The following is a 27,510-nucleotide window of genomic DNA, read 5'->3' on the forward strand; positions in this document are numbered from 1 at the left end:
ACAATTGCAAAAAGTCTCACTTCCCCAGCAGAGGAATATTTCCATCACCTGCAAGAAATGCTGTGTGTTTCCTCCCAGTAACTCAAAACAGCTCTTTGCTCCCCATATTACACTATCATCCAAGTCCTCTGGGGCACATGTAGTGGCAGAATACACATGAACTGCACACCATGACACTTCCATGTGCAGTACCAGATCCTTCACACAGTACAAGACAGCCACTGTAGAGCTGTCCTATGCCTGCTAAGGACCTACTTCTTGGTCCTTTCAGAGTTTGCAGTAGCACTGGTCCAGGAAAATTCAGTGCTCAGTATGTTTGTCAATTGAGAAAGGTATGAGCTCTAATCTAGTTGGATTCTTACCTCTAAAGCTCATTTACTGAAAGTAAAGATTATTTATGAAACACATTGAGTATGCCCACCACTATGAAATACAACACAAGAGAAATCCAGTGTGAGCCTCTGACAACAGAGATGTGATACGTGTACCATTTTCAGCAGAGCTTAGTACTCACCTAACTCTACAGCCAGCAGAAATCAAGATAGTTTTGCCACTAACTGCAACAAGAAGACAAACCTCAGAATCTGCAATCCCTCACAGACTTGCAGATAGTTGATTTGGTTCAGAGTCTGTATTTTAAGGTGTCTATCAGCTATCCAGGTAAAGTTGACCCAGCACATTCAAAATCCAGACATGAAGGAACTGGAGTCACCACTCATGATGCTGATATTTGACTTCATCTCTCTCCCCCAGAGAGGAACCAGAAGAAAGGTTCTAGCTGGGACCACCAGCATTATCAAGGTGCCAAGCCTTAAGGCAGTTTATCTCCCCTTTAGAGAATGACAGACCAGGAGCCTTTGGAGGGACACAAGTTTGGAATCTAGGTTCGGGTCCAGACAGCTCTGGAAAACCTAATTCCACCTGATGAACCAAAATACACTCCAGGTTCTCAGGGTACAAATCTAAACTTGCTCCAATGAAATGCAAAGAACTAGTCTTGGTTGAGAGCCATGTTATGTATTGGAATTTCACCCATCCATACAGACTTTTGAAAAATAACAGGTCGCTTGAGAAGCACCTGCCCATGTTGTGAAGTCTTTAAAGCATTCAAACTTCTGGGTGCTTTGCACAGGTAAAGATAGGACAATATGGCAACAGTAAAGTTCTGTCAAGGGTAAAAAAACACTTATAATAATTTGAGGACAGAACATCAGGGAAGGCACTGTATCAATATGTTCATTGGCTTCCTCTGTTTTATTGATGCTGAAGTATTTTATAATGTCTTGATTCTGAATTTTTCTAGCAGATCATCAGAAGTTCCTATCTGGAAGTGCTAGTTACTTCTAAGTGCCATTTTACTGCAGATATAATTGGACATCAAGCACTGAACTTGGAAGTTATCCAAAACCTAATTAGGAAGTTGGATACTTAGATCAGGCTGTGACAGAAAATGAAAATGTCTAATGTGGCTGACAAGCAAGTCTGATCTACCAAGTCTGTTTACAATACTTAAAAGGATTCTCTTTGTAATTTACACAAGCAAAGCAGAGTTACACATGCAATAGTGAAGGTCAAATTTCAACTTCCATCAAGACCCCATTGCTTTCCACTGGCATGTAAAAAAGGGGCCTCATCTGTAAAAAACAGTGAAAATATCAAGACTGCATTGGAGGAGAAACTGTCTCCAACTGAAGACAGCCCAAAACAGTAACAGTAAGGTCAGTGCCATCGCTGTTCACTCAGGCTCAGAGCAAACAGTGGCACCAGGTCCAGTGCCCAGTATCACTGTTTCATTGTGCACCAAAACAGCAAAAGCTCTGAGCGCCACGGACACTTGCATTGCTGATACCACAGGCAGAAACTGAACTGGATGGTGTGGGGGAAGTTAAGAGGAATAAAACTTACCTGCCTTCCCTGAAATGCCATGCTATTTTTCATCCTTAACCCTAAAACAAGATTTGAACGATGGATCTTCTTCCCACTGCCAAAGGCCTTCATTACTTCCTGAACAACAACAACAAAGCCCAATACTCTTGCCCATCTATTCCAAGATTGTCATCTGTTCCCACCCAGCTGCCAAAACCTCCAGCTTTTCCTCTTGGCAACTTTTACTGGGCAGTTGCTAGTCATGAAAAAGCTGCAGCACATCAGAAGCTTAACATTTGGGACAGAATAAAATAAACAGAGTTTTAGTATTAAAATAATAAGTTTTGCAAAATACACTTGGGAAAAATGGAAAACTGCAGCCTGAAATGAAAGTATATAAGAAAGTTTCAGGCAATAGCAAATGAATTCTATTGCAAAGATTTTAATTCAAAATTAGTCACATGTCAGCACATCTTGCCTTTGTGTTATATAGTTCATTGAAAAAAAAAAAGAGCTAAAACCACTTTTCAGGTACCACAATAAGATACTTATTGACAGCTCACTTGCGGTACATGTTTGTATGCATGTTCCTAATCCCTTGTATATACTAAGGAAATCAAGTTAACTGGATGCTCAACAGGGTTTTGCCAAGTGCAAAAAGCAGGCACAGGCACAGCCAACAAAGCAAGATCATATAATATGCAAAGACTTGTTTTCCTGTGGTAACTTCAACATACGCCTGAGGCATCAGGCCAGTCCTCCCTAACACTGTCCGAATGGGTCACACCAGCCACCTGTCTGAAATGGACAAGTCTATTAATTCTTGACTCCCCTAAACAGGACTGAAGTCTCTGTTTGCTAATTTCTTCAATACAATAATGGCCTGTGCCCATTTTCCCTCTTGGTCTCAGCCCAAAGAATGAACCGTTAAGGAAGTGTATTTAGCCAAACCAGCCCTTTCACTGTCATTCATGCACAACAGCACTCTCAATAAACTCTCCTACCATGACCCAGATGGCTTTCTCCCTGGATCTTCTCCTCTTACAGTTCTTCAGAGTGTTAGAAATGCTGAAATCAGAAGCCTCAACTGCATTCAGCAAAGATAATTTTAAAGTAAAAATGTGGATATAAAGGACAGAATCACTACTTTCATATAAACATGACTCATTTTCCTGTTGCTCTGGGGCATGATGTAACCAGGGTTAAAGATTTAATCAGATTCTAAAGATCAAAAGATCAAAATCAACATAACCAGAAATTACCAATTTTCACCAGCAGAAATGGGAGGTTACAAATGTCTCAAATAGGAAAAAAGTCTGAACCCGTAACTCTAACCAAGGAGTAAAAATCAGGCTTTGTTCCCTAACTTGGTGGTAATGAAACACATCTTTATCTAACTAATATTCTTTTGACCGGACAAGCCGATTTTTTTCAATAAAAATCTGTGGTATTTGGGCCTTAAGCATAGAGAATGGGAGTGCACTGGTTATGAGATACTGAACAAAGGACTGCAGCTAAGCATGGCTGAATTTGATAGGCATCTAGATAGAAAAAAAAAAAAAAAAGGATGAAAGAAATCTGCAAACACTGAACCAGGGCTTTGGAGAGCTTTTGTTGGGGTTTTTTTGACCATTTAATAAAGACAGAAAAAATATCTGCGACCAGTCACAACAACAAAAAATAGCATCAATGTCGGCAAAGGATTAAGGATAGCCAATCAAGAATTCAAAAGTGCGAGCAATCCATTGTGCTAGCATCAAAATCTGATAAAAGCCATGTGTGCTGGCACACCACCTGCATGCTGCCATACAGTCAAGACAGCAAGTAGCCATACAATGACCATTTGAAAAATTATATATAAAGTAAGAATGTTTCAAAATGTTTCTGAAGAGAGCATTTATTTATATAACAACCTTGGATGGCTTTCAGTGAGCTGGATAGTGGCCCTCACTGCAAACTTTTCTCCAAACTTCATCAAGCCTGTATTTAACCTGTTGTCATCCAGTTTGGAAGCAGCTTTGGTTTCGCATTATAAACAGCAAAAAAACACAATTAGTTCCTTGAATTGTCAATCCTAGCTCCCACTGAAATCAAAGGATCAGGTTCAAAGCATGCCCCAGAGTGTGGTAAACTTCTCACAGGAAATGGATACACAAGAGCAAATGCTGACGACTGTGGAATGCACGAAGCAGAGCAATATTTTAGGTCTCGATCCTCAGTTAAGAGTCATCCTTAGAAAGTATTGCAAGGGGGTTACACAGCTGAATTGGATTCCTTGTAATTACTCCGGTTAGGTTCATGAATGAAAAAATGTATTCTTTAGAGACATTTTATTAACATCCAGAGGTACCTTAACATTTCTTTCTCAACAGCTGACACAAACGTACACAGCAGTTGCCTTCGCTCACTCTCAGGCAACAGCATGTTCATAAGCACAGTCTGTCACAATTAGCTTATTAAACCAAACCTGGAAATGTGATCAATACACTCAGTATACACACGTTTCCTAAGAGTCCTGGGTTGTGAGTCATCTGACCTAAAAATATATTAAACAAGAGGATGCATAACACTGAATTCCTAACCCCAAACGTGCAATTCCTCTTACTGACTTTGCGTGATCAACATTTTTGTGCTGGGACTACTGTGTCTACCCTGCCCATTCATTATCACATCTCAGGGCTCAAAAAATCTTTTGTATGTTCCCTTTTGTATTATTTTTGGCTGTGGGGAGGAAGAGGTGGGGACCTGTCTGGGAAACAGGAAGCAGGAGGGGAATGCGTTGGAGAATAAGGGCAGAACAAAAAAGAATAAAAGAGCATTTATACCATTTCTAAATGATAATAAACATATAGGACCAAAGCCTGCTTCCAGCCATGGGGGAGCAGTGGGCTGTTTGCCTGAAGTTTAGACTTTATTGGGAGCACAGCAACTGTCCAAGCACATTTACAAAAAGTCATTTGCTGCCTTTTTTTTGATTTCCTTTTAATCATTTGGGCAATTTGTTATCTTACAAGAGCAAGAAGATGTATGTGCTACTGTGATAAATATGCCAATCTGGGCAAGGAAAAGAGAAGACAAGAGACTTGAGTTTTGCTGTTGCACCAAGAAAAAAAAAAAAATCAGACTAGAAACAAAGTGATGGAAAGCAAAACCGGATTCTCAGTTGGGGTAAATCAGCACAGAGCAGCCCCGATTTCATGGTTCCTGTTTACATCAGCTTGGGACCTTGCCAACACTCAAAATCCATGAAATGCTGCTCTTGATTAGCACCACTGAACTCTGTGGCTTATATTAAAAAGAATTCAACATGTTTTTTGATGGCTGGAGATGGTTATTTTCTATTACAAATCTTGTCTATTTTATTAGGGACAGTGTGACCTAAGTGGAAAAAGAGGAAGAATTTAAAAACAACAACTCTCAGACATCCTGATGCTTGGATTTGTTTCTTGTCTCTGTCTCTCTTTTTTTAAAGTTTGAGTCCTCTATAAGAGGTATTCACAAACTGGTTTCTGCCACTTCTAGGCCAGTTTTCATCATCTGTGCACAGAAACAACAGCCTCCATGCTTGAATGTCCCACTGCAGGTAAATATGCACCTCACTTTAAAGCCTGGTGCCTTCCAAAGGATACTACATTACAGTCAAAGGTGTTTTTCCATTGCTTTTCATTTCTACACTGTTCTGCCAAGGCTCTTGTTCCAAAACCCTTAGCCACCAGGGATTTTGATCAGCCTCAAAATCTCACAAGCAGTGGACTCAGGCTGTTACACACCCTGATAAAAGCAGCATGGTCCTCTTTAACAGCAATCTGTGAGAGCACACTGTTTAAGAGCCTGCCAGTATTGGCTCAAATGCTCAGCAACAACCCAGGCAGCCGCTCACAGGCATCTGAGACCTGTATCCCCAAAATGCATGAGATCCAAAAGAAGAGAGGGGATCTGGCACAGCCTTTTGTGGGTATCATTAGCAGCACGAGGTGTGCTGTCAGAATCAGATGAGGCACTGCTCACTCCCCATGAAAGGATCACAGCTCAGCTTCATGTCAGCTCCCAGCAGGCCGTAAGGTACTGGCTGCACGTGGCACGGGAAGCCAGGAGATCCCATTAAGGGCCCTGCCATTTGCTGACTTGAGAAAGCTCAGCAGGTCAGACCCCAGCTGCTCAGAGTCAGCACACCTCTGTGAGCCAATTGACACAACCACAGCTTGCACACTGGCTCACTTGCTTCAGTCTGTTGACTGTGGACACCCACCCAGTTGTTATGATTTTAATATGCTGCACTACGAAAGTGCTATTTCAGGACAAAGTTATTAATAGCAAAGCAGCCAGAAAATAGTCTAGAAGGAATGCAATGTTTTGGCATTCCTGGAAGATAGGATGATTTCCCAGCATCCAAGAAACCACCAGGGTTAATTCAAGATGTTTCTATGCACAAGCCTGTCTTTTGTCACTGCATGATAAGCCATCATGACATAATTTCATAAGACCTGCAAGCTGCAGCAGTCCACAGAGACTACAATGCAGAAAGGCCCAAAAGTTGGTACCCTGTTACTCTAAGTAGGCTGGTGAAAAGCAGAGACCGGGTGCTGTGACAAAGCATCAGTAGGAACAGGTTAGGAAAAGCTCTACTCTTCCAGAAGGACAAGGATGGAACAGGACCTGTTTAAGCCCTTCTCAGAAACTTGTCTGCCTCCAGGACCTCAGAGAGGCTCTAATTTTCAACCTCTCTACCCCTATCAGCACTCTTTCCTTTCCTTGTTTATTCATACTGCATTTCCTCAGCAGCACTCTTTACTTGGGCAGGAGCTTCATAGTCAAGGCAAGTCACCGTCCCTTCTCAGGATCTCTTTTAAACCTTCTGTTTCTCCTAGAAAAATATCCTTGGGAATGTATTGGAGAATACTGTGGAAAACACCAGACCCCGACTTGTTTGTGTTGGCAGCTTTTCCCCTAAAATTAAATGGGAGGGTCCAAATTAATTCCAGGTGCATCACTGAGCACAACACTCAGCAACACCTTGCAGGGATGATACCACAGGAAGGCATCTCTCCACTGGCAAGCCTCTTGGCATCCCTTCTGCCTGCTCCCACACAGCTGAGAGGCTCTCTGTATGGCTTTAAGCTTACCAGCCCCATCCTTAAGTATCCTCCTTGAGCAAACCGAATGAAACTCAGCATTGCATCTTTCCCTAAGAGGAAAAGGACCAGATGATGATGCCAGGAATTGGAAGATGTCATGTTCACAGAACTACAGCATTACCCACAAAACCACCATAGAGAGCTCCAGCTCACTACTGAAAATGCATTGCAGGGAACTGCAGTCCCCCATCACACTCCAAAAAGGAAACAAACAAAACCCACTTACCAACAAGGAAAAGAGGAAACACATTGTAGTCATTATAAGCCCAGCAGTGGACATGTTATCTGGCACATTTCCAACTCGGACATTTAAAAAATGTAGCTAGTTTACCTTAAGTGTCCTATTTTTCTCAGTTTCCCTTTTCTAGTCTACTTAAGTCCATACAGCATCTCCCAAGATAAGCCTGCCTTTGTGGGTTGGCTTTATATCACTCCTTCCCTCTATTGTCTTTCTGAGATGTGATGGAAGTCTCCAATGTAGCTTGGAAGACTACAGCCAGGTTCCTTGGCATGGTTTGCAGGAAGGGGATGGGCAGGAACTGAGGAAGGACAGCCTCTCTCCAGCTGCAGGAGAGGGGTCCTCTCATGGTACAGCCAATGCTTCCTGGCATTTTGTTTATCATTAACACTGTGGAACTAAAGCTGTTTTTTAATAGCCCTCAAAGGTGGAGTCAGCAGCCAGCTCCTGTCATCCCAAACACTGCAGACCTCTGTCCCCATGCTTTGGTACAATCCCTGCAATTGCAAACATAAACATTATGTTCCTCCAAGTACAAATAACAGCTTTCAGGAACTGCAATTTTATTTTGGTTAGAAACACACAAAGGTAGCCTTTATGGTGGGAGAGGAGCCACATGTGAGACCACAGGCTGAGTCTTTGCTTCACAGGAACATTCCTGGGAGTACTCTGCTGCTTCACCTCCAAACAGCTCTGCTTCCCAAGTGCTTAACTTCCCAAGCAGTTGCATTTCCCAAGCAGCTGCATTAAATTAGAGCTCAAGGGAAAGCCTTGTAGTGGCCTAGGCTGCTGGAGTGATCTGCTTCAGATCCTGCAGTCCAGGAACTGGAACTCAGAGACAGAAACACACTCTGTGTTTCTTTAGCTATAGCCAGCACTACTGGCAGCCTATGCATTCAGGATAATTTTCCAGGCAGGCCTGTTGTCATTCCGAGCCCCTGCAGGATACATGGCAGCAATTCTGAATACATGGGGTCTCCTCAGAGCACCCTGGAGGTGCTCTGACCATCACCACAGCTTCAAGGGACTTCCTCCATTTCAAGTGTCTCTAACCCTTCCCTGCTCTGCAGATGTCCCATCACTACCCAGCATCAAGCTCCTGACCCCTGTCAAAGAAGCATGATATCAAATTGCTCCTCCCAAAATGCATTGCAGGGAACTGCAGACCCCCACCACACTCCAAAAAGGAAAGCCCCTGAGTACCCCCAGGCATTTCAGTCCTCCTGTCAAGCTTGCTAATGTGTCCCTTCTCTGCCACGAGTAATGATGCATTCCTGGAAGCAAAAACTGCATTAAAAGTACTCTTTACATGTGAGCTAAGAGCTTTCTTTGTCTCATACCATTTTTACTCATAAATATAATATCAAGGTGATCGTGTTCTTCTCAGACTACTCAAGAGTGTTCTGTAAGTAAAACCTGCAATTGGCAATTTATCAGATGGAAAAATAAAAGCCACATTCGGTTTCTCCCTACACTTAAAAATGACCACGTGAAGTCTCTGAAGCAGTCTGATCTTTTTAACAAGGTCATGAATATCAGCTGAGGGCACAGGAGGAGAAATAAAACCATCCTGCACATGTTTTCCTTTCTGTGCTGTTTTTTTACTGAGGTTTTGCTCACTTTCTAAGCAAAGAGGAAGCCTCTCCTGTTCCCATCACCCCATGTTTATCCACATTCCAGCAATCAGTGGCTGCTCCTCCAGGCGCTCTCCAAGGGCAAACAACTGGATCTTGCCACAATGCAATTTTGAACTTGAGCCACATCCAGCTGTGAGTGGGAGTGAGGTGGGAGCCCTGTGAGAAGCAGTGATAGAGGCAGTGGATGATGGGACACCATGAAATCTTTTGAAAACGTTGCTCCTGCAGGCTTAGACAACAAGCACAGCACACCCTTTTCCTAATGAAAGGCCTGGAAAATGCACTTCAGGAGGCACAGCCTTAGGAGTCAGAATAAATCCTCCCAGATGTCCCTGGTGACAAAGCAGCCCAATTTGATCAATACAGCAGCATTATTACACTGCGCTGCCTTACATGAGGATAGTCATATGTTCTTGCCTCTGCTGAGAGTGGGGGAAGGGGTGCAAACTCCTACAACAATTCACAGGGGAAACGTCTCTCTCAAAATCATTAAGCCTGCACAAAGAATCTCTTTCCCATATTCATGGAAGCTGCTTTTTTGGGAGCTGCTTTTTTTGCTTTCCTGCTTCACTAGTATTGATCAAGCTCGGGTGGAATCCTAGAAATAGTACGTGCTTTATGGTTTTCTCAAAAAGAAATTTTGTTTTTAACAACTTAGGATCTCTATCTTCAGGCTTTTGTTTCTGCAGCCGTGAATACCCTCCACTGTGGGGGCTGGGTACAGACACAAATGTAGGTGGTTATACGACTTAATGGTTAGCAAATATTTTTAAATTATTATGAGAATTAGCAATTAAGTGCATTTGGATTCAAGCAGAAGTATTAGTAGCAAAAAGTCATATCTCTATATATATAGATACATATATAGATACATACATATATATATCTTGCTGCTGCTCCTGAGCCCCAGCCAGAGTCATGGCCTTTCTGTGTCTGGCTCTTGGGAAACACATTTACAGACAGTTCTGGTAATTCAGGAATGACAAGAGAATGACAAGGCAAACAAAAACAGTCCTAGCCTATCACCTGCTTAACCACAGCCAACAAATCTGAGAATTTTGTAAAAACTATGTCCTGTGTGTGCCTGGTGACAAGTTTGCAGAAAGCTAGAGAGGTACCACCCCTATATGCCAGGTGACTCAAACTGTATCAGAGAAGCTAAAGGCTAAGTGGTAGTAAATGGCATGGGAGGAAGAACTGACTAATAATAAAAAAAGCCAGCAAATAGCCTTTAAAACCATGAAAAAGACATTCTTACCCACAAAGAGAGGTGTCAGCCACTGCTGGGCAAAAAACCCTACCACAGGAATGGTGCATCTGCACCAGCCTCCAGCCCTCCTCTGGGGCAACACATTGTCAAAACCAGAGAACAACAGACTCGCTCCCTCTTCACTGGGAAGAAATCCTACCGTTCTTTCCCTCTGCCACCTCTCCACCAAAAAACACTGAGACCATCAAATCCCAACCCTATACCATGAAGGTTAAAAATGCTGAGTTTGAGCACATCAGACCACCTTCACATTGAGTCTGGTAGGCGTTTCTCACCAGAGAAGTGTGGTGTTGCTTAGAGCTACTGGCACAAAGTTCTTCCAGAAAGGGGTGCTGCAGAAGTGTCTAGACAGACTAAAATTAAAAAGAACAACTTATATGACACTGCCCACTGTCTGCATAGCAAGGACAGATTCTCAGAGGGAGGAGTAAATAGCTGGTGCCATAATTGTAGCTAGTGGAGTCATCTTAATTTACACTGGGCAAGGATCTGGCCCAGTAAAATATTCCTGTAAACTTTGCGTCCAAAAATTCCTCTGCTAGACCACATTCCACCAGTCAAACTGCCAGGGAAGACAACTGCAGAAATAATTTAATTAAAATGGAGATAAGGGAGCTGGTATCCTTTTCAAGCTCTGCTCTTGACTTCGTCTCTCCAACAACTGAGAGCTTGGGTGTCCCAGTTTCCCAGCCTGTAAAATCAGCATGCCACAGCTTCTCTGCTTTCTGAGGACAATGGCTGTGAAGCATCCTATCTGTTCAAAGCCCAACCATCAAATCAAACAGATATCTGAATGCTCTAAACCTCCAGCTCTTGGATAAAAGGGCATGTATTTTTCTCTGCTGAAACAGCTCTGTCGTTGCTCTTGAAAAATTTGATCTTTAAAAAGTCAACTTGCAAGTTTTGCTTCCAAGACTGTAGGTGTCAGGCTCTCTGACTTATTGGGGTACTGCTGAGGATTTTTGCTGCTACAGACTGCTCAAACTTGCCAGCACAGTTCTGGTACTGAAGTAAGAGTTAGGCAGAGAGTACTGCTTTCCCACAATTTTGTCATTCATATTTCCGAACTTCCACTTTTGTTCTGATTAGCATCTGGGAGGACAGTGAATTTTCTGCATATTCAACTCTTTCAGGAAGTCATTAGATGAAAAAATACACCCAGGATGCAGACCAGTGCAATCACATGATCAAGTCATACGGATGTCACGTGATATCTCATTGTAGCAGGTCCTTTGTTTTTGCTCCTCAATTTCTGTTAAAATATTTGGCTTTTTACTGGCCTGCAGAATCATTAACAATGGCACATGGCTTAGAACCTGTTTTTTTTTACAGTCCTCATGTTCCACACAAAAATCCCTCACAGATACCCACAGCTTAAGAGCCCCTGTGGCCAAGAAGGCCAGTGGGATCCTGGGGTGCATTAGGAAGAGCATTGCCAGCAGGTCACGGGGGGTGATCCTGCCCCATTGCTCAGCCCTGGTGAGGCACATCTGGAGTGCTGTGTCCAGTTCTGGGCTCCTCAGCACAAGAGAGACATGGAGCTCCTGGAGCCAGTCCACAGGATGGCAACAAAGATGATCAAGGAACTGGAGCATCTCTATTATGAGGAAATGCTGAGGGAACTCAGGGTTGTGGAGCCTTCTCACTGGAGAAGAACCAGCTGGACACAGTCCTGTGCTATGTGCTCCAGGATGACCCTGGATTAAACCAGATGACAGACTGTGGACAGACCTTATCCACTCTGTCATTCTGTGAAGAGAAGGGTAGAGATGTGCTGGGTGGGCACCCAAATTCAAGGGACCTTTACTCTTTAACTATGGTGCAGGTTAAACACTGTTTCACATCCATCAACCACAAAGCCAGTGATGTTTAACTAACCAGCACACAGATACTTTTTCCCAAACAAAGGTCAACAATGCACAGCAGCCTCATCAGCTTTTCACAAAACTAATACCACCCCACAGTTATATTTGTGCTATTAGGCTCCTTGAAATGCTGAGATCTTTCATGACTCACTCTCAAAAGCCAGCACTGAGAACCAGCTACCATCAAGTCAAGTCATCAACACCAATTTGACTTCATCCCATTTAAAGTCTGTTTCATTAAACAAACAAACACAAATTTGGCATCATTTTTTGTTTCCCTTTACTCTGATGGATCACAGCCCTTGTTATAAAAACATGCTTAATAAAAACAAATTGGAAAACTAAGGAAACTCATAAAAAGCTCTGATTGTGAAGAAAAGCAGGGAAAAAGGCTTAAGGAGGAAATGCTACATTTTTCTGTGATGCCAGCAGAAAGAGGCAGTTTATAAAGAAAACCACATAGTGGCAGGAAATAAATCCTTGAGACGGAATTTGGAAAAACACAAATTAATGTATTTCTGGAAGAAACAGCAACACAACATGCACACCTAACACAAAGCAGAGATCCAGTAAGGCTGACAAGAGTCCTAGAACAGATAAGACATAGAGAAGACCAATATAGCTTCGAGGACACATTCTAAGCATCTGATACACAGGAAAACTGGAGGGAACAGAGAGATGGAAAGTATTACAAAATTCAAAGGGACATGCACTTTTATTACTATTTATCATGTCTGTTCTGCAGAGTTGTAATCTCCAGTCAATGAGCAGGGGTCTCATTTCACATTTAGATTAAAAATCCATGAAATAGGTGATATAGATGAAGATGGTGAAAAGCATCCCAGCTTTGTGCAACTATGAACACAGTGAATCCAAACAAAGCAACGGACTTGCTCATGGAGAACAGAGAGACTATGGGAGGGAGAAGACTTGGGCACCAAAAGACAACAATCTGTTAGATATTCCTCCCCTAAATTAGGTTTTAGCACAGACTTCCAAGGAATACAAGGCTTCACACCAGGTGGATTTCAAAGGACGTTGGAAAGCACCACTGAGGCATACATTAAGAAATGCTACCTGGGCAGAATTTCATGATCTAACAGTGCCAATTCCCAGAATTTGCTTGCTTTTTTCTGGGCGAAATCTGCTTATATGCAGTTTATTGCTGCTGGATGAAGACAGAGACCAAAAATGCTTTTCATCATGGGCACCCTGCTCTTGAATCTGATTTGCCTTCAAAATTAGCCAGTAAAACCCACTTGCTGAACACAAGGTCTTCTCTGACCCTTCTCTAACCTTAGAGACCAAGCTGCAGTGTGAATGTGTCCTTTTCCCCCATGATATAACATAACATGACACATCATGGCACAGACTCGTGCTGGATTCCAGCCAGAGGAGGAGTAAGACCGCACTTCCATGAACCTGGTCTCTCCTCCGAGACGTGTTTCCAACCTGACACACAGTACACACGTGATGGATTCTCAAACTGAAATGTGTCTGGCCATCCACGTGTGCACACAGAGGGACCCTTCATGACTCACATTTATACTGCAGCATTTCAACATCATTAAAACAGAGCAAAAAGGCATCAAAAAGGACTTGTGTACAGAAGTGGATTTTAATGTCAAAAAAGGCCACTCTGGTAATTAAGTCTCACCTCTGGATAGCACAGTTCACTGAAATGTACAAAGAGCTCCCTTGAACACTCATTTATAACCACTTTCAGGTTGGTTTCCCCTGTTAAGATATGAAAGTCTGGGAACCTTCAGAATGGGAAAAAATCAGAATGGAAACCTTCCTTCTATCCATGCATTGAGACTTTCAAGAGACTTCTCTCACCTGTCATCATTTCACATATGGGTATGACTGTCCTGGGGGAAGCTGTGCCTACACCAGACATTATCCTACCTTGCACTGTTGGGGAGGCCACATTTAGCTCTTAAAGACATTTTCTAGTTCCCTCCCACACCCACATTTTCTTCATTTATAAAACCAGTGAAAACAAATCATGCTTCACCTTCAGTTTTATAGAGGGCAGCTCAGGACCTCTCATTCCTTCATGGAAAGAAAATTTCTTTCTGTACAGTTTCCATTATTTATTAGCTGAAGGTCAGGGGAGAAAAGGTATTTATAGGATGCCTAAGGCCATGCTCACTATAAAACAGAGTAAGTCAATATAGCTACAGCACAACTTAGAGGCCTGTTGTGCAATATTTTAAAAAATTCACTCTCTCATTACAGCACTTGAGAATATCTCCTCCCCAACACCAGTGAAAATATATTTATGAGAGCTACAGAGCAGCAAGATTGTTTTAATCAAATCATTAACATGGGTGTGCTGTTTTCTGCCCACATCCAGATATTTAGTCCAAGTGCTGACAAGATCTGGGATTTGTATAATCTATTCTCCTGAAAGGTGTCAAGTGACTTTGTGGACACTGGGCCAGTGTAAATTCACTGTAACTTTGGCAGATCTGCACTCACTGACTGATCTGAAATCCCCAATGTGATGTGGATACTATTCTTTCCATTCACAAAGAGAAAAACTATTCACAACTGTATGCCAAAGGTCTCCTTGACCTTTTCTACTTGCAGAAATGGAAATGAGACAGAAATTCCCATCTTACACCATACTGGAACATCACCTGACCAGAGATGCAGCTTGCTCAAACAAAACTGACTGGATGGTATATGGCAGCACTTGCTGCGTGAAATAATTCACATGAGCCAGTCCCAGTGAGGAGAAGCCTTCAGCCTAGGCCATCCACTCAGTGTGCAGCTAGGGCACTCAGCACTTGGGACCACATACACTAGAGTATTTGGGAGTAAGAAGCCACCCACGCCTTGCTTCCCTTGTTCTCCCTCAAATGTATTCTTATAATCAATCCACTTCTCATGTGAGAAAAAGAAGTCCTAGTGCAGCTTTGAAGAGCTCTCTGCACCTACTGGCACTCTTCTCAGCCCTCAGAAGCAATGCTGGGAAGTCACCCAGACAGTTACCTGTCTACCAAGTCTCTCACACCAGAAAGCAACTCCACACTGGAATTCTGTTCTCCCTCAAACTACTGGCGTTTATTAATGTTTTAAACAAACCCCCAGAACTCAGAAAGCCCAAGACAAGCTAGGCACACTCAGTAAAGAGTATTTAAACTGGGCACCCTGAAACTTATTTGCCAGCATCCAAGAAAGAGTAATAAAGGAATCACTCCCCAAAAACAGAAAACTGTCTTGAGTGAGCAGGAAATCAAGGCTGCCTGAAGAGAAAGCAAAGTTTTGCAGCCAGCTCAGAAGTACAGTATGGTGCCAAGGCCCTCATACTATCTTTTAAACCCCCAGATTCTGAGAGGGCTTGATTATACAACTTCATCCAGGAGGCACTGGAGACAGGTATTTTAGCCTGTGTCTGGAAGGTTTCAATTTGTAACCAATGTAACAAGCACCAAACCTCCCACTGACCTTAACTGACTCGTTCCCTCTAAAAAAGCTCCTCCGGCGAAACCAGGTCCTTCTGTTTTGCCTACAAGAAGCTTTCTTTGCACTTTAAAAACACAGGAGAGGTAAGAGAAGCACCAGTAAGAGAAGCCTACACTGTTTTCCTGCAGCCAAAAGTAGGAAACTTCTTCAGGTGACATCCACTTACCATGAAATTCTCAACCCTGAAAGAAAAGCAGCTTACAAGCTCTTCCACTGAGTCTCATCACTTAAAGCAGTCTGCCTTGTCCTCCAAGATACTGGAGACCTCCAAAACTCTAAATGCTTTCTTCCTCTGGTCTGACCAGACAGAAACATGCCTTACTCTCCCTATTTGACTTAAACCCCCCTGCTCTTTCACAGGTTTCTTAGAACACCAGCTCTCAGAGACTTCTGCTTACATCAGAAGCACCTTTCTCAGCACCAAAGCCAAGCTCCCAGTTTCCTCAATTGTCCACGAAAGCCTATGAACATAACTGAACACTACTCTGAGAGATTAAAATGCAAAAACAAATAGAAGAAGCACATGCCTTGGTAAGGATCTGATGTACAGCAACCTTCAGATGATCACAACCACTCTGAGGTGCTGGCATAGCTTATGAACAACTGGGGGACGACTGTCACACCATCAGAATGAACTGGGAGAGCAGCATCAGGTGGAGCCAGAAAAGAGGTATTTTACCCTAACTGACTGTATTCTCAAATCAGTCCAGTGCTCATTGCTTCTCCCTTATTACCTTAAAATGTAGACAAATTCAAAAATAAAAACAAGAGACACTGAAGTTCATCCCCATCTGATCTAAACACTAATGAGGGAGGCTTTTTCCACTAGCACTGATTTTCCACTGTGCAAATGCAGCCTCTCCACCGTCCACGTGTCAGAAACAAAGCCACTTCTGGCCTGATGCTTTCCATATGAAATACTAGATCCCATCTTCCTTCTCCCCTCTGCCTTCCTTCTTTCCATACTTAATTACTCACACAGCAGCTGTAGTAGGTTGCAGATGAGTGAAATGTTTTCTTCAAAGCAGCACAAATTTTCCAGGCTGACAGGGAAGGCCAAAAGAAAGAAAAGGAAAAAAAAAAACCCAACAAGAATTATTTAGTACTTTTCACCAGCTCAGAGCAGGCAGCAAGCTCTGCAGGCCTGGCACACTTCAAACCACTGCACAGGAAAAGAACAAAGCCCCTGAGCCACTCAGCCCACCCTGCACCCAGGGATGCGGGGCACCTCCAATCCAGAATCCAGCAGTAAGCCAGAAGTGCCACGGCAGGGCAACTGCACTGACTCCAAACTAGCACAGCACCTCACAGGCAGCAGCTGAGCAAAGGAGAGAGGAGAGACCAGCAGCTGCCAGGAGACAAGGAACACTGTCACTGCACTGCTTTTGTGCATCTTGTCTATCAACAGGCCTTGCCACGCCTTGCCCTGAGGAAGGGAGAGCACACACCCAGGTAAGAGACCAGAAGTATCCAGACACTGCTCACAGCATCGCATAATGCTGTGGATGCAGTTCTCCAAAGATGCAACAGTCACAGGATGACGAGTCTGCATACTTTTGACTAACCAAATTGCTAATAGCTGGGAAAAATTAATCAACTTTTAGAGATGCAAGACCTGAAATGAAAAGCTAAAATTGACAACAAAGTGGAAGATGTCACCCAAACTAAGTCTCTCGCACTGAAAAGTGCCAGGCCCTCAGGAAATTCTAGTAAGTGCAACTCATTGAAATATTTCTACCAAATGTTCTCAGAAAAGAAATACATTTTTGCCCAATATTTTATTGGAATATATATTTATTTTGGAGTCAACAGGTTATCCACCGAAATGTCACACATCCAACATGTAATCTGTCAGGGCAGACTTGAATCCAGCCACGCAGTGACTCAAATCTGGGTCTCACACCTAAGTGCTGTGATGTGTGTTTTGGGTGTAAAAAGCAAGCAGACAGGAGCACCTCTCACCCCCTTCTACTCTGCCACCCAAAGAACAATTTTCACAGTGGCCTTTGATCACTAGAACCTTTGTTTTCCATCCAGCCCTGGTGGAAAACAAAGGCAGGCGATTAAAGGCAGTCCGTACTTCACCCCCACCAGCACAAAGCAATTCAGCACAATGCTGATTCCCCTCCTGGGCTGGAGCAAGGCAAGTCGGCAGAAACTTCAAATGTTCAAAACCCAAGAACTTTCCTTATGTATGGAAGTGGACTTTGCCCACTCAAGAGTCAGGATTAAAACCAAATGCCTAACACCATAGTAGCCTATTAGTAGTGAAAGCATTTCTTAAATCTAATTTACTTGTCCTGACACATGCTTTTTTCCTCACTGCACAATCTAAATAAACATTTATTTTCACTGTGATTCCCAGTCACTTCAGTGGTACCAGAAGAAGGTCGCAGTGACAAAGGCAGAAGGTGGGCCAGATGATCCTGTCCAAAAAACACAAACCCTCTTTGCAGGTCTTTTTGGATTATCTAGGTGGAGATACTTCCATTGATTGCAGTTTCTGTCAAAATATGCTACCTTACAAAGGTCCTTTATGGTCAAACATCAACCCTATGCCAGCATCCCTTTAAAACTGACTTTCTGAGGCTACAGGTTTAAAGGGCAGGATTTGTAAATCAAGACTCTAATTGGAATGTCTCAGAAGAGCCTCTCACATGCCAGTGTCCTTCTCCTTTGCATCCTTTTCCACAAATCACCCTGTCTCCCAAGCTTGCCTGTGTCACTGTCTACTTCTTTATCCCTTGCAGAATATGAGCTGTTGACCCTATGTATGATTTAAACTCCAGCTTTGCACTCAGATCCATCCACAATGCTGGGAAATAACAAGATTAGGACATGTGACACACTGCCTGTAAGCATCATGATCAAAACCAGTGTGACACTTATTTAAGTATGGTTGGTGGGCCTTCAGCAAGCATAACTGATGTAAACATCCCTATGTAAACGGCTGGGACTCTTTGGTGTGTACTGTGCAGTACACTACACACCTCTCCAAAAAGTAACACATGTAATGAATACACGGTTGCATTGAGTGGAAATGCTTTGTATTGGAAAGGATCCTTCACATGCAAGAACAGGGAGTGGATGGGTACCTACTTCAAAAGGATTAACAGCATCAGAGAAGCTTAATAAATCAGAGTTGATATATTAAACCTTTTCAAGAAAAAGAAATTAAATGCCTTCTGCCCAACCATCCTACACTCAACTCCAATCCCTACTAAAGCCTTGAGAAGGGTCAAATCAGCGCCACACACAGGTCGTCACAAAGACAACCCAGACCTCTGGGAAGGGGCATGTAAGCTTACCTTTCAGAATCTTCTTTTGATTTTTTCATAGAGGCAACGCCCACCGATGGCTTCTCTGCACAGGAGCTGTCCTGGCGGCTGGTGTGGCAGGAGCTGAGCCCACAGCTCCAGAGGGGCTGGAGCCCACATCCCCATGGCCTCACACAACCCTCTCCTGCCCCAGCCACTGCGCCTAAGCACCACAAACCCAGAACAGGAGTCTCCAGAGCAGCAGATCAGAACACAAGAGCTGCCAACGCATCTTGTAACTGAAGAACTGAGAAGCAAAGGTTTGGTGTCCTGATTAAATCCAAGATGTCTAGATATCTTTGAGCATAAAGGCTGAAACATAAACTCAGAGGCAGCTTACTCTCACAGGCAGCCTAACAAACTGAGCAGACAAGCAGTCTTCCTCACCAGCTGCTGCCAGACCAGGAATGGTAAACACAGCTGGTGACCAAAGCTTTTTCTCATGTACACACCTGTAAATGCCACTTACTTTCATTTTCTCAATGCTGCTGGAATCAAGTAAGAGTCAGAAATCCCAGGTTGTTTGGGATTCTTTTTTTTAATAACAAAAGACAACAAAACAAATCGTCAGTGGCTCAAATGCAAAGAAAGTATAAAGAATATCAAATTAAAAAATAAAAGGTCTGTGACTTTAAAGACCATCTCAGTGTCTTGGGAACCAGGCATGATTTTTTAACTCACAGTGGCAATGTTGGGAGGAAGCCCCTTTCCTGGCAGGTTTGTTTTGCTTGCTACAGAATCCACTGGCCTCTGCAGTTTGAGTGAATCCACGCTAATTCTGACCAGGGCAGAAGCACCCATAGTACAAAAAGGACAGGTGGGGAGAAGAAATTCAGTAATTCCAGTGAGTGATTCCTGCAATGTCAGTCTAAAAGACGCCACAAAAATGGCACTCCCAGATCCTGAGCACTGCCAGGAGTTTGGAAACTATGGGGACATTGTAAATGTAGGGAATGGACAGGAGGCATTTGAGAGTCCAGGGAAGCAGAAAGAGGAACTCAAGACTACTCTTGAAAACACCTTTATTGACTCTCCAAAAATTCAGGTTTCGCATCAAAAAAGAAAACCACCATCAATTACCAATGCCTGGGTGTAGCTTTTAGTGAGGTTTTGAGCATGATGATCAAAAGTTTACAATTTTTCTTCCTTCTGCAAAATGTGACAAACTTGATAGGAGATAAGGTGTACTACTAACCCACTGCCTAATGTACTAAACAGCAGTATTGCTCAGTCAGTGAGCAAAATCCCTTTGTTTCATTAAGACAACTGCAATCAAGGTCGTTCACATGCAGCTACAATCAAAGAGAAGCAGCTTCCATTCTTGCTTCCTGATAATGTTTCCGAACTCAGAATGGAGAAACAACACACTGGATGTTTCTCAGTAGAGAATCATTTGACAAAGGCTCAAAAAGTCCCCCTGCAATATTCAGAAGATACCATTTGCCTCAACCCTGGAAAGTTTAAGTATGAAATTACTATCTGGAACAGAAAACCTTCTGCCATTTCTACATGGAAGCACCACACTGCAGACTAGCTACGTATCATGATTTTCATGTAGCCTATTCTAATTTATGCACTGCCTATTCAGTAGGACATACAGAAATGTACAGGCTTGGAGAAGGATAGATTTAAGCATCCCAAACAAGTAAGAAAAAATATTTTCTAGCTGAGTACCCACATTATGATTGTGCATTGCTTAAAGGTATTTACCCCATTTCAAAATCACTTGATACAAGTCATTCACATAATCTGCTATTTTAAGACCTGTAACGTGGATTGCAGGACCCTATGCTTTCAGAATGCCAAAAAATAATCACTTTTAACAATAGATTCCATAATTAAGAAATCATGTAACAACAGAGACAGCAGTTTCAAGTTTGTCTTTCCTCTCTTTGTCCATCTCTTTCTGTAAGGTGACAGAAGCATGCTTTCAGCACATGGAGCAAGCAGAGGGACTGCAGGTATAAATGGAGCAGCGTTCAGAGTCTGAAATACACTGCATTACACATGTGGCTGTTCTTGGAAGTCAACCATTTCTGAAAGTTACTCCCAAGAGGCATGATGTACTATAAGCACTTAAGAAATGTGTTACACTGTGACTGGAACCAAGATGAAATAGCAATATTAAAAGAGATGGCTTAGTTTATGTAGTGGCCAACTATGCCATTAAACTAGAACAATGGAGACGATGGGGAGGCAGGAATGTTCTTCAGTGTGATTTATTCCTTTCCAGTAGGAGTGGAAATTTTTCCTATAGGCCTGAAAATGACCCCGTCTGCCAAGCAAAAGTCAGCATTAAGATATAAGAATTCTACTAGATTAGTCACCCTGGGATACTCTGCTCTCACACAGCACAGGGATCTCAAAGCCCTCTTCCAGGATGAGTCAAAACTCAGCCTTCTGAGCTCCACAAAAACCATTGGGCCTTAGCACTGCTGTTGTCAGTCACTTCAGAAAGAGGGAAACTGAGGCTTGAAGAATTGATTAAAAACAGGCAAAGAAGGCTATATGAAAGGATCAACAAAAAAACAAAGGCTTCCTCAATCCTATGCTTTACAGGAAATGTTCATCTTTCTTGAAAGGATCATTGTTTGCTGCAGCTGAGAGCAGCTGGGTCAGCCAAGGCAAAAGGAAATGCTATCAGGCAATGGTTACCAGCAAACAATATAATGCCATTTCCACTTCTGCCAGCCAATTAGACCTGTGCTGCCTGCTGACACGTGGGAAAGGCTATCTCCTCCAGAATAAACCAGGGTTTGGCACCTAAGCCCTGCTGCTTTTATACAGCTGCATCAGCTGCACAGGATGACTCTGTGCATCCACCTGCTCTTTGTGCTCCTATATTCCGGCATTATGGGAACTGTCATGCTAGACACTGCCCTATGCTCCCCATGAATATGAAGACAGCCCCAAAATGTCCTGATCAGACCCCTGTTTCACAATAGTACAGTGAGTTCTGAGTCCACCAAGGGGCCTATGGAGAAGGACAATAGGGATGTCTAAAATGTCACCCCTAGGAAGAGGCATATCTGATTACAAAAGATGCCTTCTGCACCCTCATCTTTCAATGATCCCCTAAATGACATTGTGAAGGCCCAGCAGTAAGAACAGAGGGAAGCCCCATGTCCACCCCTTCCAAATTCTCAGCCCCACTCTCCCCCTCTCTGCAGCGTGGCACACAAAAATGGGACCATGTGCAGCTGCACAGGCTATGTTCCTCAGAGTTATCTTCCCCAAAAACAGCCTCCTACCCACTTCCTTCCTCTGCAGAGTAATGAGGTGCTCTTCAGCCTCATGCTGTCACTGCCAGCAGTCTGGTTCCAATCTCAGGGATGCCACATGAGACAGCCATCCCAGAGCAATGGCATATGTGGCCAGAGGTCCTCCTGCAGCAGCACAGCAGCCATGCAGGTGCTGAAATCTCCCCCCACCTTGGTCCTGAACTGCAGAGTCAGCTCACAGGGACAGAGAGAACTAGGACGGTTCAGTCAGAGTCAGGACGAAGCACCAGGCAGAAACACGAGGTACCAGCCAGCTGACTTAGAGCAAACGATTCATTTCCCAAGGCACACAGCCCACCTCTTCCTTTAATCCCTCCTCAGTGCCATGGAGGCTCAACACTGCTGGAAAAGCTAAACAAAGTTCTCTCTCCTGATGAAATTGTACTATTGATTACTTGTTAGATTCTGACATCCCCACTTCATGAAAAATCCTCCTCACCTCAAAAGTGTTTTGCCTGAAGGAGTACACCCAAAGCTCAGAGAGGAGCTCAGCTTTTGTTGCCTAAAAATCAAGCTCTCCCTTCCCAAAATGTGTTTTTAAAAAACATCAAATGCATCACAGGTTCATTTCCAGCTTCCACTTCAGGTATTTCTACTTCCACAATGCAAACTATGTCCAGGGTGGAATAAGGGTTTCTTTGTTTGCATTTTTGCCTTCTAAAACAGAAACCTACACAAAAGGAGACAATTTGTTCCTACACAAAATCTGTTTGTTTTGTACATATTGCTGGGCTGCACTCATTCAACTTCAACTCTAATTGTCAAAAGCACAGATACCAAACTTGCTCACGCTCCTCTAGCAGTAGGAAGGGAAAACGGAAGATCAGCTGACTGTGTGCAAGCATTTACCAACCTGCCTGTGCTGTCAGTGCCCTCTGTGAGTAATGGGTGTTTCACAATCTGAAATACGAGCAACTGGGCCAGCTGTATATTCCTCAGCCAGCAGCTATCAGATTGTTTTCCAGGCTTAGGAGAAAGGGAAGACAGGACTGTGTCAATGCTTTCACCCCAAGGCATGCTCTGATTTTCAGTGGGGCAGGTGCATCTTTCATGGTATCACAGTAAGCATCGTTTGGCAGAGCAGGACCTGGCACTGACTAACTTCTGCACATCACACACTAGTAGCTGCTAATCACAAAACTGGAGCTCACAATGTGATAAAGAAGCTTGCTCTTAACCCACACATCTATTTTCCCCCTCAACCCGTGCGTTTTTAAGAGACTGAAGTAATCTCCTGGGGCACTGCTCTGCTGCCGGGAGAAGCACTGCCCTGGAGCCTCTGTAGCACCACTGGAGCAGAGGCAGGACTTGTTCAAGTGTTTTTACTCAAAATTAAAGCTGCTATTTCTCACTTCTGACACATCCCACAGGAATCAGTCACTACCCTGTCAGCTCTCTTCCCCGGAGAATCAACTATAGCCTTTAGTTTTAAAGGATACTTTAGAAACACATACATTCTTTGTCTCAAAGTTGCTACAGTTTGCCTAAAATAAGTAAATCCCCAATACTTGATTACAGTGCAAATGATTCAGAAGAATTAAATTGGGGTCTCTGTGTCAGTGGGTCTGCCAAGCTTGTGTAACAGCACAGTGTCTGCACAGCCAGCTTCAGCTGCTCCCACCACTGACACATCAGTTTTGCTGCCTGTTGTTTGCAACGAGAGTCCAGGCAGCAACAGGGGAACAAACCGTAAATACAGGATGCATTACGAAACATTGGGCACTGGCTGCAGGATTTCAGAGGAAATGAGGGAAAACGCAGCAAATTATTTTCAGCTTCTCTTTTTAACATACGTGCAGAATCAGTGGGGTTTAACCAGGAGCATGACTTTAAATTCTGCAATGGTAACAGTGGGATTGGGTAGGTACATGCTACTGTATAAAACAAACTGCTGCTCTTCCACACATAAAAGAAGGCAGAAGGAGACAGAGTATCACTCGCAGCACTGCCTGAAGCACGCTGGCTATGTCAACACACTACGTCGCTTTGGACTGTTAGTAATATGCAACAGATCCAACAACGATCCTATGAAATATTTTTTAATTAAATTATATTAACCTCTTCAGTTTAATTAGCATGTTAAAAATATAAAAGGAAAACAGATGTGACCATCATGTGTGCGCTGAATATTAATAACAAAAAGCATCCCCTCCCCCTTGGAGGATAAAGCAAAGTTGGTTCGGTCATTTTGCAAAATAAACCCTGAATGTGTTCACCCTGTAGCTGATAATGAACCTCTGCTTTGTGTGCATACACATACAAAGCTGAAGCCAAAATGATTTTACTATGGGTAAAGCTTTGAAGATCCAGCCCCCATCCAGCTGGCTGACAATGCTACAGCCTGAGTACTCCCCAGCAGCTCTGCCATCCACCCTTCTACCCATACACACTTCTACGGAAAAATTAAATGAACATCCCAAAACTGACAGGCTACCCTTACACTAGCCAAGACTCAGGTGAAGGCTGGCAAGATGAGATCCTGTGGCTCATTATTCTCACACCGATAGTGCCACGGGTCCGTGCGCTGCAATAGCACCACATGTCATCCCAGCCACACTCCACTATTTCTACCCACCAGCAGATGTTTTTTTTCTTTTAAAGAGACACCAGTTTCCAGAATTTCACCTGGTGGATCACCTCTGCCAGAAAATCACATCAAGAAACAGGACTACCTCACAACATTTGGTCGTAAATAGAAATGCTGTCTTTCCTTTTCTCTCAATATCCCAGCTGATAACTATTTACAGTTAACAACTGGGTGCATCGTGTATTTTATACAGCTCTTCTCTGTAACCTACTCTTCCCCTTGGTCTTACTTGTATTCATGCTGCCAGTCATCATTTTAATGCATTCATAAGAACTGATTTCCATCTTTCTCTTTATTCTGTCTGCATATTAACCCTACAGTGCCTCAAAACACACTGGTTTACTGGAACCAGCCTAAGGCGTCATTGTTTCAATACAGCAAAAAGTGTGCATTTCTACTCATCTTCCAAGGAAAAAAAAGGGAAAAAAAAAAAAAAGAAAAATAAGTCACATTCCTAGTTACTGAACTTAGCCTTAAAGCTTTTGCTAGTGCTTCCACACACCTGCCCACCCTCCACCTCCGACTTAAACTACGATTTTTATTGACATACACTAATTACCTGAAAATAAGAATGATCTATTCCATTTCCACCAGCTGCCAGTTGTCAGCACTGGCTAGAAGTGGGTAGGCTTGTTTAAAAGAACAAAACAAAGCAAAATAAAAAATATCTAAGCTCAAAAATAAAATAACTAGTAGTCATCATAAAAAACAAAATCCTAAAGAATGCCACCGGATCTCAGGTACTGTCGGGTGTGCTCAGAAAGGACTGAAGGCAGACAGATTTGAATGGACTGCTCAGTTTGTCACGGTAAAAGATACAGAGATTTCAAAGGTCTACCCACGCGGCAAAAAAAAGAAAAAAAAAAAAGAAAAAAAAGGAACCACCAAAAAAACACCCAACCCTGAATTAAATAACAAAAATAAAATAAAGTCAGAAATGCAGCCTCAATGCATCGACTGTCTGCGCTTAAGAGATTTACAGGAGTAATTTAAATGATTCACCTGCTGCCAGTTTTCCTCCAAGGATGGCAAAGCTGAGAAGTAGCCGGTGTCGTGGACAAGCTGGAGTTCCTGGAATATACTATAACTAGCCAAGACATCCATGCTGCTGCTGAGCAAGACCCTTTCTTTCTGCTTTTGTGTGTGTTTGTTTGCTCGGGTGGGGGGTTGTTTTTGGTCATAAAAAAAAAAAGGAGGAGGAAAATCAACCAATGATAGATCCAGCGTCCCTTTGGCTTTGTTTTGTTTCAGTCACACTTTAAAAAAAGAGAGAGAGAGAGAGAAAGAGGATCAGCGCGGAGGGACGGCGAGGTTCGGGGGCCGGGCCGAGGAGGACGAGCGGCGCCGGCGCGCACCGAGCACCCCGCGGCCGCCGCACCGGGGCACGTCCCCGCCGCGCTCCGCGCAGCCCCGCGCCGCGGCCATGCGCGTTCGCGACCGCCTTCCCCGCCGCCCCCTCCCCTCTTTATTTTCGGGACACCACATCCCACATCCCGCCCCCCCTCACGCCGCTTCCCTCCCCGCTTCCCTCTCACCCTCCCTCAGAAAGCCCGGCCCGGCCCCCCCGCGCGCGCAGCCGCGCGGCCCCACTCAGGCAGCGCGTGGCCATGTAGGGTAAACGGCGGGGCGGGAGGGGCGGGCCCGCCGCGCGGCTGAAGACGCTGTGGCCCAATGGCGAAGCCGCGAGGGGAGCGGGGGGCGGGGCCGGAGCCCCGGCGCCGACGGCGATTGGCCGGGAGCGCTGCTCCCGCCTCTTCCCCGAGGCTCGCGAGGCGGCGCGCGGCGAGCTATTTTTAGGGCGCTATATAAGAGGGCGGCGAGGCGCGTGGTGGTGGCAGAGCGCGGCGCGCTGAGGGGTGTCGCGGGTGTTAGTGCTCCGCCGTGGGCACCGGGCGAGCCGCGGCCCGGCCTGAGACTGCGCCGCAGGCGGTGCCTGCCGGACACCCCACCCCACCTCGTCTTTCCCGCACCGTCTGCTCCCCTTTGCCTCTCCCCAGCCTGTAATGCTCGAGTTCCTGGGGCTCAGGATGGCCGGAACAGTAGTAGATGGCCGCGGAAAGATGCGTGGCTTATGAGGGTGTTGGAAGGAATAGGAGTGGGAATACACCCCGAGCGAGAGCCGCCGGCCTCAGGAGCGCGTGCTCGGTGCATGTGTGGGCAGACCGCAGGAGCCCGGCCTCTGCTGATCCAGCCAGGCCATCCCCAGAAATGCATGTGCGCTTACGAAGGCATCTATCATGGCATTTAATCAGGCTCAGATGTGAGCTGAGCCCTCTCCGAGTGCTAGCCTGGGTTGCCTAATGAGCTGTTTGACCTTAAATGGTTAGTGTGGTGGACAGCTTCCCCAAAATCCCTCTGGCACCGGGCACAGTTGCATTTCTGCTTTTGGAAGGATTGCAGAACTGAGTGCTTGTTTGAAAATGGTGGGGGTGGGGAGGGGCTTTCAGTAATAGAAGAAATATGTTCGCTTTGTTGCTCTCAAATTCAGAGGGCCCTGTAGTGCCATCAGTTGCATTGCCAGGGCCACCAGGCTGCAGGATGAAGGTCCCTTGGTGTCCTTTGATGGTGGCTGTCAGCACTGTAAGTTGGACTGGATACCAGGGCAAGCACGTGCTGCCAGGAGTTGCTAAACTATCTCTTTGTGCAGCAGTTGCATCACACTTGCCTTGCCATGACTAAGATACCTCTTCTCGCTTTTCTCTCCCCTTTGCACCTGGATGAGCGTGCTGGGGCCAGTCCTCGGCTGGTATTAATTGGTGCGATGCCACTAGCACAGACACATCTTTTCCCAGCCATCCCAGTCAGACTGATGTAAAAGCATGAGGCCGTGGCATTCATCA

General features: G+C 44.3%; 1 protein-coding gene across 1 annotated transcript in view; it reads right to left on the bottom strand.

Annotated features, from left to right (window-relative positions):
* Positions 1–25,777, bottom strand: part of KLF7 (KLF transcription factor 7) — a 56,672-nt gene extending 30,895 nt beyond the window's left edge. Inside the window, exon 1 of the mRNA XM_084209131.1 lies at positions 25,673–25,777. Within this exon, the coding sequence (XP_084065257.1) occupies positions 25,673–25,774 (102 nt within the window). The 5' untranslated portion in view covers positions 25,775–25,777. The remainder of the gene's footprint in view (positions 1–25,672) is intronic.
* Positions 25,778–27,510: the final 1,733 nt, after the last annotated feature.

Source organism: Fringilla coelebs (genome assembly GCF_963513975.1).
Source record: "Fringilla coelebs genome assembly, chromosome: 7".
Classification (NCBI taxonomy): domain Eukaryota; kingdom Metazoa; phylum Chordata; class Aves; order Passeriformes; family Fringillidae; genus Fringilla; species Fringilla coelebs.